A 16,250-nucleotide genomic window follows, 5' to 3' on the forward strand; every position below is an offset into this window, starting at 1 on the left:
TCCTTTTCCTCAGTGGTGAGAAGCCCTCATTCATACTGTGGACATGTGTAGTAGTTAGCATAGTGACTCTCTTTGTATATGGTGATGGACTTTCCCCACCTAAGAGCCTGGCTTTGAGTGATCAGTTCGACTCTCTGGGCTGAGGTACCCGGTCCTAAATTGTCTCAGTTACAATAACTACTGAAAACCCCACATACCTGGTTCCATCTTTAATGAAGCTGCTCCCATCCACAGAGAGTACTACATTGGGATCTTTCAGGGGAATGTCTGTTATTCCTCGGTGGATCCTCTGAACCACCATTGTTACCTCAAGACAGTCATGGATGAACAGCTGCAGGTTGTCATCAAGCAGGATTGATGGCAGTTGGTTTCTCAAAGGGTGGTCCAGTAGTAGGGTCTGGTACTGGGTCACTGTCTTTCCCTAGGGACTTGCCCTGACTCTCTTGCACATTATCAAGGGTGGGGTGAGGACAGCATGGAAGGGGGACAATAAGAATATGTGAGTCAGTACAACTCTATTCTCACACTAGGAAAGCTCCTGCAATATACAGGGCCTACTGATGATGACTTCCTCATGGAAGGAGTCCCTGTCATCCTGTTTAAAGGCCTTTCCCTGATAACTTACATCAGTATCTTACTATTCTAGAAGACGCATGAACAAAATATATTGAGAATTCACTTCTTTATTGAAAATACAAATGCTGAGGAGAATACGGGTATAATAATAAGTTGTTGGTAACAGAAAGAAAAGCATCTGCATCTGGCTTCTGGGAAAGGATGAAACTCTAGGGCCCCTCCACAGTCATCAGGGAAATGTGGTCTGCCTAGCAGGAGGAGCATCTCTGGGCCTTTATTTATGGCTTTTGATATTTCCTGTATTGTTCTCTCTTCTTCTTAAACCAATTCTATAATGGGAGAAAAAGAAATTGATTTACCATATAAATAATTAAGATAATAACCTAAAACACATAATGTACTTTATCTGCCAGAAGACCTTTCTTCTGTACTGCTCTAATTTATGAGGGGCTGAGGGTGTGGAACATGGTACAGTATCCCCAGTACTGCAAAATAGTCCCTGGACAAATGTCCAAACGTTGCATGCCCTTCCCCCTCCCCACAGTAATTCACTATTGAGGAAATCAGCAGGATTTTCAGGCAGATGTACCAGCGTGCTTCAGATAATTCCAAAGCTGGGTGTCCTTATCTGTGGGGCCTCACCAGACACTTCAAAACAGCAGAGGGACCGGGCAATTGGACTCTATGCTTTCCCATTCCCATCAGTCTCTGTTTAACCAAGTTTACATCAACATTATCAGTACCGAGTTCTGCCTGTCCACTATCCATACACCCATATTACCCCTATAAGGATAGAATCTATGCTAACTTTGCAGTATTTCAAACACTTTAGGATCATGGAACCCCTGGTTACACTAATTTGAATCCTTTGTGTGTCATAACCACAGTGATATGTTTCCACAGAGATATTCTACTTAAAGGATACTTAAAAGGAGTTGTACAAGATATATACATGTTTATATATCTTATTTATCTATATATAGTACAACTATGTGTGCATATACTGTGCATGCATTTTTATAACTCAAGCACATATTTATAATTTATCCATAGGATAAGGGTGTATAATATATATGTATTTAGGGAGTGAAGGTAGCTTAGTACTCACTCCTTTTTTGTTCCTTCAGGAAGTTGTGTTCCATCTTGAAATGAGCCATTTCTGTATGGTAAGGCTATCTTATTCCCCTTTCTACCTTTTCTACAAAGATCACAAAATTCTAAAGTCAAACTGACAGGGCTAGGGAGAGGTTTCAGTAGGTAAGAACACTTGCTGCTCTTGCAAGGGTCCTGTGCTTGGTTCCGAGCATCCAGATTGTGAGGCTCACGACTGCCTGTAATTCCAGCTCCGGATGATCTAATGTCCACAATATGTTGTACACACAGACACATACATACATGTAAATAAAATAAAAAGAAAATCTGTCTTTAAAACGGTAGTTTTGGGCTGGGCAGTTTTGGCACATGCCTTTAATCCCAGCACTCCCAAGGCAGAGGCAGGTGAATCTCTGTGGTTGAGGTCTACAGAGCAAGTTCCAGGACAGCCAGGGCTACACAGAGAAACCCTGTCTCGGAAAAACCAAAATAAATAAATAAATAAATAAATAAATAAATAAATAAATAAATAAATAAGTTAAAAAATAAATATAAAGGTAGTTTTGATGGTTGGAGAGATGGTTTAGCAGTTAAAAGTGCTGGTTGATCTTCTAGAGGACCTGGGTTTGATTCCTGGCACCCATATGGTGGTTCACAACCATCTTTAACTGCAGTTCCAGGAGATCTGACACCCTCTTCTGGCTTCTTCAGGCACCAGACAACACACATGATTCACAGACATAAATGCATGCAAAACAACCATGAAATATAAAATATCACAACAACAACAATATTTTTTAAAAGGTAATTTTTTTTGTAAGAGTGTGAAGTCAACAACAAGGCAGCAACTTCATGGACAGAACAAAGCTGTCCTAGACCTGAAGGAAGTCCTAGCACGGCATTCCGTCAGACTTCCGTTCACTCACCTGCACTTTGGCTTCACTCACACCCATGGATGCTGCCAGTTGTTTCCTGAGGGGAAAAATGACAGATGTTCAGTATTTGACATCATGGCTAGAATAAAATATGGATAGGACATTTTATCTTTCTTTTTAAATGTTTGTCCCATCCTCCCCCTTTTTGTGACATTCACCTTGGAGATTTTGAGTTTAACAAATTCTACCAGTAATTTTATTTTACCAACCCATCATGGACAGGCATGAAAAGCCAAGCATGTCCCTGATAAGCAACTTGAAAAACACTAATATAGACAGCAAAAAACCTAAAAAAAGGAGGGGTACTCCTAAAACTGGGTGTGGTAGTGAAGGAAACTGTCTATTAAAAAAAAGCAGGAGCTACTAAAACAAATTCACACAGGAAACCTCATGTGGAGCTCTTTGTCAGGACAGAAGGATAAACTCAAACAAAAGAAGATAGATTAATGGGAAGCCCCTGTAGCATGAATCTTAGAGTCTTATTAATAAAAACAAACCTGGAGCTAGGTATTGGGGTGAATGCTAGAAGATCAGAGAAACAGAACAAGCCACAGACAGCCACCTCACCTTGCCAATTCCTCAGCTGATCCTGTTTCCTCAGACTGGAAGCCTCTGAGTCCTCATCTGAATGGATCTCAGCAGAACTGATGCTAAAAGCCTAAAAGCTTAACCAGCTCTAGTTCCTGGTCCTCACGCCTTAAATACCTTTCTGCTTCCTGCCATCACTTCCTGGGATTAAAGGCTCTTGTAACCACTCCTGGCTGTTTCCAGTGTGGCCTTGAACTCACAGAGATCCAGGCGGATCTCTGCCTCTGGAATGCTAAGATTAAAGGCATGTGTGCCACCATTTTCTGGCCTCTATATCTAGTGGCTGTTCTGTTCTATGACCCCAGATAAGTTTATTAGGGTGCACAATATTTTGGGGAACACAATATCACCACAAGCACCCAAGGATTTCTAATGTCCGTTTAATATAGGAGGGTGTCAAACCTTCAAAGAAGTGATACGGTACATTTATTTTATTTATTTGATGTGTCTGTGCCAGGGTGCACCTGTGCAGGTTGGTCAGAGGACAACTAATAGAAGTTAGTTCTCTCTTATTGTGTGTGTACTGATGAATTCAGGTTCTCAGACTTGGTGGCAAGTACCTTTGCCCACGGAGCTATCTCATCCACCCCAGAAAATGAAATATTAAAAGCATAACAGACACAAAGTGAATGCTTTTTTTTTTTCATGATACTGGCTGCCCAGTTCTGAATTTTCCCAGTGAAGGAAGTTGGGGAATGAAGCTCCTTGTATGATCCAGTTCAGCTTGAGTTACAAAGTGAGTTCCTGTACCAGGAAATTCAGGAGAAAAACAACACTGGCAAGGTAGAATATTCCAAGATTCTTGCATAAACGGACTCACAGAGACTGGGCTGGCTTGGAACTCATTATGTAACTGAGGACAATTTTGGACTTCTTTGCACTTTTTATCTGTCTCTGCCTCCCAATTACTGAGATTACAGAAGATTTTTTTTTCTGTTTTGAGACACTACCACTCTGTAGTCCAGGCTACCTGGAACTCACTCCTGTTGTCTGATTGGCCCATCCAGTGCTACAATTATAGACAGAAGCCACCGTGTTCAATATTGAATCTTGTTTTTATGGAGAATATATTTTTTGGAGGGAGTAGAAATTTTAATGGGAGGCCAAAAGGCAGTAATTGGGAGAACTGTGCCAATAGCTATATTTATGCAACTTAAGAAATATATGAGGCACAGATGTATCAAAAAAATTTAAAATCATTTATTTCATGTGTGTGAACATTTTGCCTGCATGTATGTATGTGTATCACATTCTTGCCTGGTGCCCAAGGAGATGGTCAGAAGATGGAAGTGGAGTTACAGATGGTTGTGAGCTGCCATGTGGGTACTGGGAAACAAACTTGGTCCTCTTTAAGAGCAGAAAGTGCTCTTAACCACTGAGACATCTTGCCAGCCCCAAAGGTATGAAAATTTTAACAAAGGCCTTCCATCAACAGACACTACCCAATTTTATACAATTAAATATATGAAAATACCTTCATTCCCAGTTTGACTAGCTCTCATCCCTCATCCCGGAACCCTAGTGCCAGAGAATGGGGTCTGGCAGCCTGGATGTTGTAGGTGGCTTTTGTTCAAGGGGGCAAGAGAGAGGCTGAGGAGATAGTTTAGCAGGAAAAGGTACTTGCTGGTTAACCTAGTGGCCTGAGTTTGACTCTGGGAGCCACATGGTGAAGAGAGGACTGATTCCCCTCGTTGTCCTAGCACCTCAGTACATATGACATGGCAAACACACAATAAAATAAATGAATAAAAATAAAATAATTTTAAATAGAGGGTAAGAGGGGCACCAGGGGAAAAAAACAGCAACAACCCTGGACCACATGCTCCCGGCAAACAGGACACCAAGCCAGGCTATCTGCTCACCTCATGTCTGCAGTGATGTAGTGAGTATGCTGGAAAACACTCTCCAGCTCGTGCCGCTGCCAGTGGGCGAACCTGTTGCTTGAGGCGCGTTTGCACCTTGGCGCTGGCGCTGGCGCTGGCGCTGGCACAGGCGGCGGCGGGGGCGGCGGCGGCACACCCTCGTCTCCCACGCCCTCGTGGACCGGCTCCTGAGGTCGCTGCTCATTCTCCTCGTCACCGCCACTGGCGCCCTCTTGGTTCCCGCCATCCTCGAGGCCTGCAGCATCAGCAGCCGAGGGACCTTCTCCACTTAATTCTCCGGCTCCTTCCCCTTCCGCTGCTGCGGCTTCCCGCCCAGGCTGGCCCTGTTCACTCGCTTCCTCATTTCTCCCCTCTCCAGCCGGCAAGACCATGGGTGCCTTCGCACCTAGAAGTGGGGAAACAGAAAGATTGGGAGACAGGGCCCGGGGTGGTGCGAAGTCGCTATGGCGCCAGGGAAGGCGAAGCCGGCAGTGAGCAGTGCCGTCCGGTCACCTCTGAGGGACACCAGTCCCCTCACGGACATCACCAACCCACCATTCCTAGCACACACTGACCACTCCAGTTTTCCTCGTCCTCGTCAGGTCCCACGTGAAGCAGGTGACGCTCCATGTGAACACTGTCGAAGCCGCTTGCGGCTCGTCGTCCTTAGCGCCGCTGAAGATTCTGAGGTGGAGCCCCCTACCGTTCTTAAAGCAGATCACCTCAGCCAGCAGGGGCTGTCTTCCGGTCCTGCACCCTGGTACAGCTCGTTAACACGTATCCAGTCATGGGCGTGCTATCTTTGCTTCCGGTTGACTCCGGGTGCTGTGGGCTGAGCCCCTGAGGTGCGGACTGGTGGCAGTTTGGAGCTGCAATGAGCAGGCCGTTTGTGGGAAGCCATGGCTCCCGGACAAGCAGGCTGTAGAAGGGGCCTTCCAAGTTGCGTCTGAGTCCCCTGGCCTTGGTGAATTTTCTTCCTAGGGAACAGGTGGGGGTCAACTACGGGAACCGATTTGCAGCGAGTAAGAAAAAAAAAAAAAGCAATAGTTCTTGAGGCCTTGTAGAAATATGAGGACCATATCTCTTGGTCTAGTACTCCACATTGGGTCCTTGGTACTTGGCAAAGAAGGGTTATCAAGCTAATGTGTTTATCTGGGAGGTTCTTCTCTGGGCTTTCACAGAAAATGAAGTTAGAGCCTGTCATGCTTCCATGCTCTGCCCTTCCAGGAGCTGGGCAGGGTTGCAGGGCCTGCTGGCCGCTCAGCAGACAGATCAGAGGGCTCATCTTCACCAGGGCTACTGGGGAGGAGTTTAGTAGTACTGTTCAGCCTTCATGAGTGCTGGCAAAAGCTGTGAGAATTGTCATACCTGTGCTGAGGTTCCTCACCTTTCTCTTGTTACCCCCCCACCACCACCACCACACTTCTAGTGTCTTCTCTGAATGGTCAAAGTGTCAAGAGCAGGCCTTTACATCCTGGTCTCTATCCTAGAACTGTCAGTCAAGCAGCCCCTTCGCTGGCATGTGGTCAGACTGGTTCCAAGGAGCCAACTATTTCCAACATGTTCTGGTCACTTTGAGACTAGAAAGGGCCCTAAAACACTAGTGTATCTCCATCAGTTCCATGTCTGAGCTGGCAATATTCAAGAGTCCTGGTACTGAAGCTGAAGTAAGAATCCTGCTAGGCAGTGTGGCACAGGCCTTTAATCCCAGCACTCGGAAGGCAGAGGTAGGCGTGGTCTACAGAGTGAGCACCAGGACAGCCAGGGCTGTTACACAAAGAAACTCTTGTCTCGAAAAAAACAAAAGAAAAACAAAAACAAACCCTAAAACCTCCCCCTCCCAAAGAATTCTCCTAGAAAAAGACTTACCTCCCAGTTCTGTTATATACCAAAGCTGCACATACATATTTCCTGCCCTTTGCTCGTCTTTGCTCTAAATTCTGAAACTGTGGTTGGCAAGGTGCTGAGAACAGGAGAATTTTTCTGTCTAGTCTGGCCAGTCATAGAGATACCAATTTTTGGGCAGGGGATGTAGCTTATTGGCAGTGTCCTTGTGTCACCTGAATAATATCATAGGTTAGAGCTCCCAAACTACATGAGGCTGATCTGGTGTTTTCCAGTCCTGTAATGCCTGTTATCTGTGAACTTGGGGAGGAGAGGCATTAAGATCAGAACTTCAGAGTAACCTAGGCTACAGATGTGCTTGAGATCAATTTGCAGCACTTGAGACTCTTTGGGGGGAAAAAGACTATTTCTTTTCTGCAATCTCTATTTTTTTCTGTAAAGCAGTGAACAATGGACTGATTTAATTTTAATTTTTTTCTTTTTTAAATTAATGGCTGGTTCAAATATATAAACTTTACATATTATATTTCTATAGAAATGCAAATACATGCATCAGTGGTATGGCTTACCTGTTTTTGTTATTGCTGTTTTGGTTTTTTTGATATGAGGTCTATGTAGTTCTGACTGTTCTGGAACTCACTCTGTAGACCAGGCTTGCCTCAAACTCACAGAGATCCACCTGCCTCTGCCTCCTAAGTGCTGGGATTAAAGGCGTGAGCCTTCATCACCTGGCTCTTTTTTTTATTTTTGAGATATTAATTTCATTTCATTTCTCCCCTCTAATGCCTCCGTCTAAGTGGTCCCATAGATTTCTCTTTGCTCTCCTTCAAATTTATGGCCTTTTTTTCATCAATTGTTGTTGTATGCATATATATATTTGCATATACATATATGTTCCCAAATATAATCTGTTGAGTTCACATAAGTTACTTGTATGTATGTTTTTAGGACTGACCATTTGGCACCGGACAACCAGTTGGTGTGCTTTTCCCCTGGGGGAGGACCACCTCTCCTGCCCCTAGCTTTACTCGGTTGCCTGTAGTTCTGTGTGTAGGGTTAAGACCTCCTGGGCTTTTCCCTGTGAAGTTTGCCATGCTCGTTTGTGTCATCCTTGTTCAGCTCACCTTCGGATGGGCATATTGGTTAAACTTCATGGGTACAGTTTCTGGTGTTACTAGGACATAATCCCACAACAAACTCTCTGATCCTCTGGCTCTTAGAATCTCTCTGCCCCCTCTTCAGCAATTTTCCTGGAATCTTAGGTACAGGAGTGTTTTGGAGATGTGTCCACTGAGACTGGGCTCCACAACTCTTCATTTGATTGGTTGTGATTTTCTGTAGTGGTGTCCATCTGTAAAAAAGAGAAGTGTTCTTGATGAGGAGTGAAGACTATACTTATCTGTGGGTATAAGGACAAATGTTTATAGATTTTTGTTAGGGATTATGCTGGTTTAATAAAGTAGTGGTTGCAGTTATTCTTTTCCAATAACCATGACTTCACAAGCCTAGTCTAGGTTTCTAGTACTTCCTCTTGTTGAGTGGGTCTTAAGTACAATTTGTTACTGACAAGGTATGCATGCCACCACTTCATCCTTAGGGTTATTGTGTCATGCTGGCCATTGATGTGGTTCCTAGGCATCATAGCTGGGTAGGATAGTGGGTTGCCTCCATCCGCTGAAGCTTGCATGGCACCTTCTGGTACAATGAAAGTTAGTTCTTAGGGAGGGAGTATTCAGGTCAGTTCCAGCTCAGGGGTCTCTGCGCCTGTTTCTGAAGTGCATGGTGTCTTCAGCAATAGAGACTTACTTTCCACATTTGGGGTGTAACAAAGGGCAACATAGGCTGTATGTTTTGGGAGTCTTTTGGACAACCCCGTCCAACAGCTCCAAAGGAATTTTCTCAGGTTTGGGATTGGGTTTTTTTTGGGTGGTTTTTGGCTCTGTGCTTTAAGGTGTTTAGGCATGGCTACTGGAGAAGGTTTTTGCTAGATTTAGTCATTTTGATGTTATTTTTTAAATGTTCTTTCTTCTCCTTTTTCTATCCCTTCAAAAATCTCCGGCAGTTACTCAGGTATCCTCATGATTCATGGTGTCTTGTGCTGATATTTTTTCAATAGTTTTCTTGTCCATTCCTCAGACTTAATAATCTCAATTGATCCCTCTTCAAGATTACCTTCTTTGCCTACTCACACATGCTAGGCCCACCCTTCAGTGATTTTTATTCAATTATGTTATTCATATTTGTCTCATAAATACTTTTGTTATAATATATATTTTCATTCATCTGTTTGCTCATGGGTGGCTGTGCATGCCATGGTGCATATGTGGACATCCTGTGTTAGTTCTCTCTTCCCACCAAGTGGGTCTAAGATGTATGGAAAGCAGGTTGTCAGGACTGGTAAGAAGGTCTTTTATCTGCTGAGCCATCTCACTAGCCCAGATGCTATTTTGTACCTGTAGAATTTTTATTTATTTTTTCTTGGTGTGACGGCTATCTTTTTACTTAAAAAATTTTCATACAATATATTTTAATCATGTTTTCTCCCTCCCTCAACTCCTACCAGAACCTGCCCACCTCCCTCCCCATCCAACTCTGTGTTCCTTCTCTCTATCAGCACTGCACCTCACCTGGGCAGCACAGGAGAGCTGACCCTTTTGGTGGTGGTGCAGGTAAGCCAGCCCAGAGAGCATGAAAGCAGGAGAGAGCTGACCTGTCCCCCACCCCTATCAGCCATGTGGTGGCATGGGTGAGGGAGAGATACTCTTCCCCCATTGCCCCTTGCCACCTATGGCTCCAGGGGGAATGAGATCAGGAGAGCAGGCCCTGCACTTCGCCTGCGGAGTACACTAAAGCTGACCCTGTTGGCAGGGGTGCAGGTGAGCTGGTCTTGTGGATGTGCGAGTATATGCCATGTAGTGGCATGGGTGGGGAAAATATGCCCTCCACCCTCCATGGCTTGCCAACTGCAGCAGGCAAGAGAGCTGTCATTGGGACATGATAACAGAAGAGTTAGCCTTGTTCCTCACCAACTGCAGCAACTGGGAGAGTGGCCCATATGCCTTGCCTGGGCAAAATGGTAGAGCTGGCCCTGGTGGTGTGAGTGGGTGAGAGCCGGACCTGATGGTGTGAGAGCAGGAGAACTGGCCCTGCTCTTTGCTGCCTGTAGCATTGGGTGAGCTAACCGATGCAGTGCAGGAGAGCTTGCCCAAGTGGTGATGATGAGGGAAAGCTGGCAGGCTGACCAACCCAGCTACCACCCAGGCCTGGAACCAGGGCTATGAGTTAGGTCACTCCAACAGCCATCTCATTTATGAACTGCTGGAGTATGTGAAGGGGATGAACCTACAGATCCAAAGCTACAGGATCTCCATGACACAGGACAACAACAGGATATCCAGGGGGAGTCCTAGTGAGGGCCCAGTATCAATAGGGTAGCAGGAGCCAGAGGCCTCGAGTCAGACCAACAATCCACTGTAAAGACCACTTATAGCCGGGCGGTGGTGGCACACGCCTTTAATCCCTGCACTCGGGAGGCAGAAGCAGGCAGATCTCTTTGAGTTCGAGGCCAGCCTGGGCTACAGAGTGAGTTCCAGGAAAGGCACAAAGCTACACAGAGAAACCCTGTCTCGAAAAACAAAAAAACAAAAAAAAACCAAAAACAACAAAAAAAGAACACTTACAAGTAAAGATGTATGGACTCAGGGGTAAACTGTGTGACTTACTTGGCAACACTACAGTTTCTACACCAAAATTTTCTTTCTCTGTTTTTGTTTTGTTTTACCTTGGTTTTAGGCTATACTTTTAAATTTTGGGGGGAGATCACAAGGCAGAGGACAGAGGTGAGGAGACGGCGAGATGGGTGGGATTGGGATGCATGATGTAAAATCCACAAGGAATCAATAAAAAGTTAAAAAAAATCCCCCAAAATAAAAATCAAAACAAATAAGCAAAGGACCAATAAGACAAAAAACAACAAAACAAAACAAAAAGTACACACAGACACAGACACACAGACACACACACAGACACACACACAGACAGACAGACAGACACACACACACACACACACACACACACACACGCACGCACGCACAAAGAGACACACTCCCCCAAACCGAACCAACTAAGCAAATAAAAACAAACCATGGAGTTCCTTTTGTGTTGGTCAACTACTCCTGGGCATGGTGCCTGCCCTGGAGTGTGGTTGATAAAATCAGTGACATTTCATTAGAGAAAACTGATTTTCCCTTTGCCAGTGAATATCAATTACAAATAGCTTCTTGGGTAGGGGTGAGACTCCATGTCTACTTTCCCTTCTCAGTGCTAGGACCCCATCTGGCTTGTGCAAGTCTTGTGCATGCTCTCACAGTCTCCGTAGTTTCATATGTGCTTCAGACCTGTTGTCACCTCGGACACTTACAGTCTGTCTCTTCTTCCACATAGATCTCTGAGCCCTGAAGAGAAGGCTTGATAAAGACATCCCATTTAGGATGGAGTGCTTGAATGCCTCTTACTCTCTGCACCTTGACCAGTTGTGGGTCTCTGTGTTAAGTTATATCTACTGGAAGAAGAAGCTTCTGTGATGTAGGTTGACTGATACACTGATGGAAGGGTATAGCAGAAAGTCATTAGGAGTCATTTTATTGCTATGTTATTTTAGTAGAATGTCTTAGGCTGTCCCATAGGTTCATAGCCTTTCTAGACCAAGATTCTTGGCCACTTTAGCAGTGTCAGGTGGTATTCCATCTCATGCAATGGCCCTTAAATTCATTAAAAAATGTGGTTGGTTATTCCCATAACATTTGTGCTACCATTGCACCAGTACATATTTTTTAAACTTTTTAATTTATTCTTTGTGCCTTTCCCTTCAGGCATCTTGATCCCATTCATCTCCCTGTGTATCTGCCTTCTGCCCTTGCAACCTTCCCGCTCCCAAATGAAATGAAATGAAATTTAAGAGAAAAAAGAAAATTCTCACCATAGAAGCTGTAGTGTGACACAGTGAGTCATGCAGTGAACTTTTTTGTCCATATATCTTTACTTGCAAGTGTTCATTGTAAAGAGTCATTGATCTGGTTTGGGGCCTCCGGTTTTGGTTACACTATCGATGCTGGGCCCTCACCGGGACTCCTCTTGGATATCCTGCTGTTTCCCTGTGTCATGGAGACCCTGCAGCTTTGGGTCTGCAGGACCGGCTCCTTCACGTGCTCTGGAAAAATCACAGATGGGGTGGATGTTGGGGTGGACCAACTCATAACCCTGGCTCTGGGCCTGGGTAGTTGCAGGGTTGGTCAGCCCACCAGCTCTCCCCTATCTTCACCACCAGAGTGAGCTTTCCAGCATTGCTCTGGCTAGTTCATCCCTGATGAGCAAGAGGCAGAGCCAGTTCTCCTGCTTTCACACTCTCAGGGTTGGCTCTCCCACACCTACACGACTAGGGCCAGCTCTACTGTTTTGCCCAGGCAAGGTATTGGAGCCACTCTTCCTGAGTGCAGCAGCTAGTGAGGGGCACGGACAGCTCTCCCATTTGTATGACCTCAGGACCAGCTTTCCTGCCTGTCACAGGTAGTGTGAGGCTGGGGGGCATCTCTGCCTGCCTGTGCTACCATATGGCAGATGAGGAGTTGAGCCAAATCTCCTATGCTCACATTCTCGGGGCCAGTTTGCCCCACCCCCACCCCTGTCAGCAGGGTCAGCTCTACTGTGCTGCCCAGGCGAGGAGCAGGGCCCGCTTTCCTGAGTGCTGTAGCTGGTAAGGGGGAAGGTCAGCTCCCTTGTCTGAGGCAGGCAGTGAGGGGCAAGGGGTAAGGATGGCATATCTCACCCCGCCCATGCCACTGCATGGCAGACAAGTAGTGGGGATAGCTTTCCTACACTCACAACTTCGGGGCAGCCTCACCTGCACCTATGAAAACAGCGTTGGCTCTATTGTGCTGCCCAGTCGAGGTGCAGGGCCTGCTCTCCTGAGTGCTGCAGCTGGTGAGGGGCAAGGGCAGCTTTCCCATTCGTATGACCTCAGGGCCAGCTCTCTTACTGACACCAGCATATCTTATAGGCAGGTAGTTGTTGTAGTGTATAGTTTGCAGCTGGGTAATGTAGATAATTAATTTTTTTCCTCTTGTAGTTTGTAATAAAAAAGTAGTAAATTGCCAGGGTAATTTATAAAAAGTAAATCACAAAAAATAAATTTTGAGGAGAAGGAGAGCAACAGGAAGTAGAATGGAGCTAAAGCCTGTGTTCAAGGAGATAAGCGGACTAAGAAATGGAGTAAAGGGAATGGTGACCTCAGGGCTAGATCCCACCCAGCTAAGTTTCCAACTTCTTGAAAGAAACTAAAGAAAAGCTTAGAGTTGGGTATGGTGGTGCACACCTTTACATCTTTAATCCCAGCACTGGAAAGGCAGAGGCTGGTGAGTTTGAGGCCAGCCTGGTTTACAGAGCAAGTTTCAGGACAGCCAATCTTAGACAGTGAAAGACAGAAAGCTGGGAAAGATGTGATTGAATGAGGGGCTGTGTTCCAACTGTAGTAAGCAGACATACCAGGGTCATGGGATACCTGTTAGCATTCAGGCATCTGTACTGGCCTGCCCTTGGGGTCCTGACATGATACATCTTTAGCTGCAGTCAATAAGCGCAACCCCTGTGTGCATTTGCTACGTTCCCTTATAAAAAGAAGGCTCTTTCTCTTTTTCTTCCTTTGCTCTCATCCCCATGGACTGTTCTCTGCCCCCTTCTCTACCCCTTCACTACCCTCCCCTCAATAAACCTCCCACATGGGCCCTGTTGTATGATGTGACTCCTTTCTCCCACTGCTTTTAAAATACAACATTTGGTGCTGTGACTCTGGTAGGTTGTCCTGGAAGTCTGAGATGTGCCAGGACCCTGGAGGCTGGTCTGCGGGCAACAGCCCTACTTTCTTACCTAACAGATTGCTAGGACTCTCCATCCAACACTGATGATTGGTAAGTCCACCCTTCCCTCTTTTCACTTCTGGCCATTTCCCACGAATGAGGCTCCATTTCTCAAGCACAGTCCTCGCCTTCTGGCTTTTCTAGAAGTCCTGGTATCAGGCAACTGTGTCTCACTGGGGTTCTTAGCTCATCGACCCCTGCTGTTTTGGATGTCCACTGAGCAGCCTGTGCCTCTTTGTTGGTCCTCGCTGGATTTCCGGGACACTAGAGATTCCAGCCCTTGGATCTTCTATGTCACTCATGGAAAATGCACCTGCTTCCATATCTACACCTGACTTAAGGGCTTAATTTATCCGCCTTTGCCCCAATACCCCTTAGATATCAATTCAAGTGGCCACTTACAGGCACCCCATAACCCGGTATTTCATAGGGCCTTTGCAACTTCTGCCAACAATCCGACAGATGGAAGGAGGTACCCTACTTTCAAGCTTTCTCTTATCAAGTTCCTACTCCGACACAGCCTTTTACTCTTTTGCTCTCCCCCTTCTTCAAACCTCTTGTACTAACTTTGTTGCCTGTGGCATGTTCATTTAATGGCATACCTTGACAGGGCCTGTCAAGGATACCCACTTCACGCTGGGACCTTACACGCCTGCTCCACTCACAGGAGATTTCTCTCTACTACCTGTAACAAATCTGGTTTCTGATTCACACACAGCTTTGCCATTCAATACCAACAATTGGGTCTCTGGTAGGGCTACCCACCTCTGACCATTCCCCTGAATGTGAGACTGGACTCAGTACTCCTTGGACCAGGCAGTCAGGGAACTGCGAAAGAATTGTCCTTTCTTTCTTCCTTCCTTCCTTCCTTCCTTCCTTCCTTCCTTCCTTCCTTCCTTCCTTCCTTCCTTCCTTTCTTCCTTTCTGCTCTAAGACCTGCTTGTGTCAGTTTGATCTTTCTCTCGAAATGTTCTGTTTGTTGCAACGTGGGAATCGGAGATGGAGAAGCCAGCTTCATCTTGCTCAGCACTCATGGTTCTCCCTTTCTATTTACTCAACTCCTGTTTAATTCTGTGTGTATGTGCATGTAACTATTAACAGCAACCATGTGGCTCTCCTCCATCTTGGCTGGTGACCTCATTACAATGTCTTGTGAGCTCCAGGGAGTCGACTAGGATCCATCTGAACAACATCTTGCCAGGTTCAATCAGTGCCAGATGGTTCCACAGAGCCTGGACAGCGAAGTGAAACAGCCAGCTACCCCAGGACATGTGAGGTGTTTCTTGTATGCAGCAGAAAAATGGATACTGTTTTCTAATCCAGTGTGTTAGTCTGTGTCTCTTTGTTGGGGGAATTGAGACCATTAACACTGGGAGTTATAAATGAGCAGTGTTTATTGATTCCTGTTATTTTGTTGTGGTGGTGTGGGTCCCCCCTCGTTTGATTTACTTTCCTTGTATCGTTTGTTTCTTGTGTTGTCCTGGGTATGATTAATGTCTTCAGATTGAAGTTTTCATTCTAGTGTCTTCTGTAGAGATGGATTGGTAGGTATAAGTTGTTTAGATTTTTTTTGTGTGTGGAGTATCTTTCTTTGTCCATTGATTGTGATCAATAGTTTTGCTGAGTAGTCTGGGCTGGCATTTATAGTTCTCAGAGCTTGTAGCATGTCTTTCCAGACCTGTTTTCAGAGTTTCCATTGAAATGTCAGATGTTGTTCTAATGGGCCTGCTTTTATATGCATCTTGGTCTTTTTTTTTTTTTTTTTTCAGAGCTGAGGACTGAACCCAGGGCCTTGCGCTTGCTAGGCAAGCACTCTACCACTGAGCTAAATCCCCAACCCCTCTTGTTTTTTTTTTTTTTTCTTTTTACTTGAAGCTTTTAGTATTCTTTCTTTGTTTGGTACATCTAGTATTTTGATTATGTGTCGTAGGGAATTCCTTTTTGGTTCAGTCTATTTAGTGTTCTGCATACTTGTACCTTGATAGACCTATCTTGTTTTTTAGATTGGGGAAATTTTATTCTATGATTTTGTTTAAAACATTTTCTGTGCCTTTGACACAGATTTCTTCTCCTTCCTTTATAACTATTATTGATAGGTTTGATCTCTTCATAGTGTCTCAGATTTCCTTGATGTTTGTGCCTGGATTTTTTTTTAGATTTAATATTTCCATTGCCTATTCGATCCATTTCTTCCACCTTGTCATCAAGACCTGAAATTCTCTCTTCCATGTCTTGTAATCTGGTGGTGAGGTTTAATTCTGAGGTTTTTGTTTGACATTCTAAGTTTTTCATTTCAGTTTTATTTCAGATTGAATTTTCTGTAGTGATTCTATTTCTTTATTAAATTCAACTTTTGTGTCTTTAAATATTTTCATTATTTCTTTCAACTGTTTGTGTTTTCATTAAGGTAGTTATTCATATTCTCTTTAATGTCCTTGAAC

General features: G+C 44.9%; 1 protein-coding gene across 1 annotated transcript; it reads right to left on the reverse strand.

The window, feature by feature from the left end:
• Nucleotides 1-667: 667 nt before the first annotated feature.
• Nucleotides 668-5,718, reverse strand: LOC131900169 (rhox homeobox family member 1-like). The gene is made up of 4 exons (XM_059251531.1): nt 5,629-5,718; nt 5,054-5,459; nt 2,595-2,640; nt 668-905 (listed from the first exon to the last, which is right to left on the reverse strand). Exons 1-4 carry the CDS (start codon nt 5,681-5,683, stop codon nt 855-857), a joined length of 558 nt encoding a protein of 185 aa, XP_059107514.1. The 5' UTR covers nt 5,684-5,718; the 3' UTR covers nt 668-854.
• Nucleotides 5,719-16,250: the final 10,532 nt, after the last annotated feature.

The sequence above is a fragment of the Peromyscus eremicus genome, chromosome X (assembly GCF_949786415.1).
Source record: "Peromyscus eremicus chromosome X, PerEre_H2_v1, whole genome shotgun sequence".
Classification (NCBI taxonomy): domain Eukaryota; kingdom Metazoa; phylum Chordata; class Mammalia; order Rodentia; family Cricetidae; genus Peromyscus; species Peromyscus eremicus.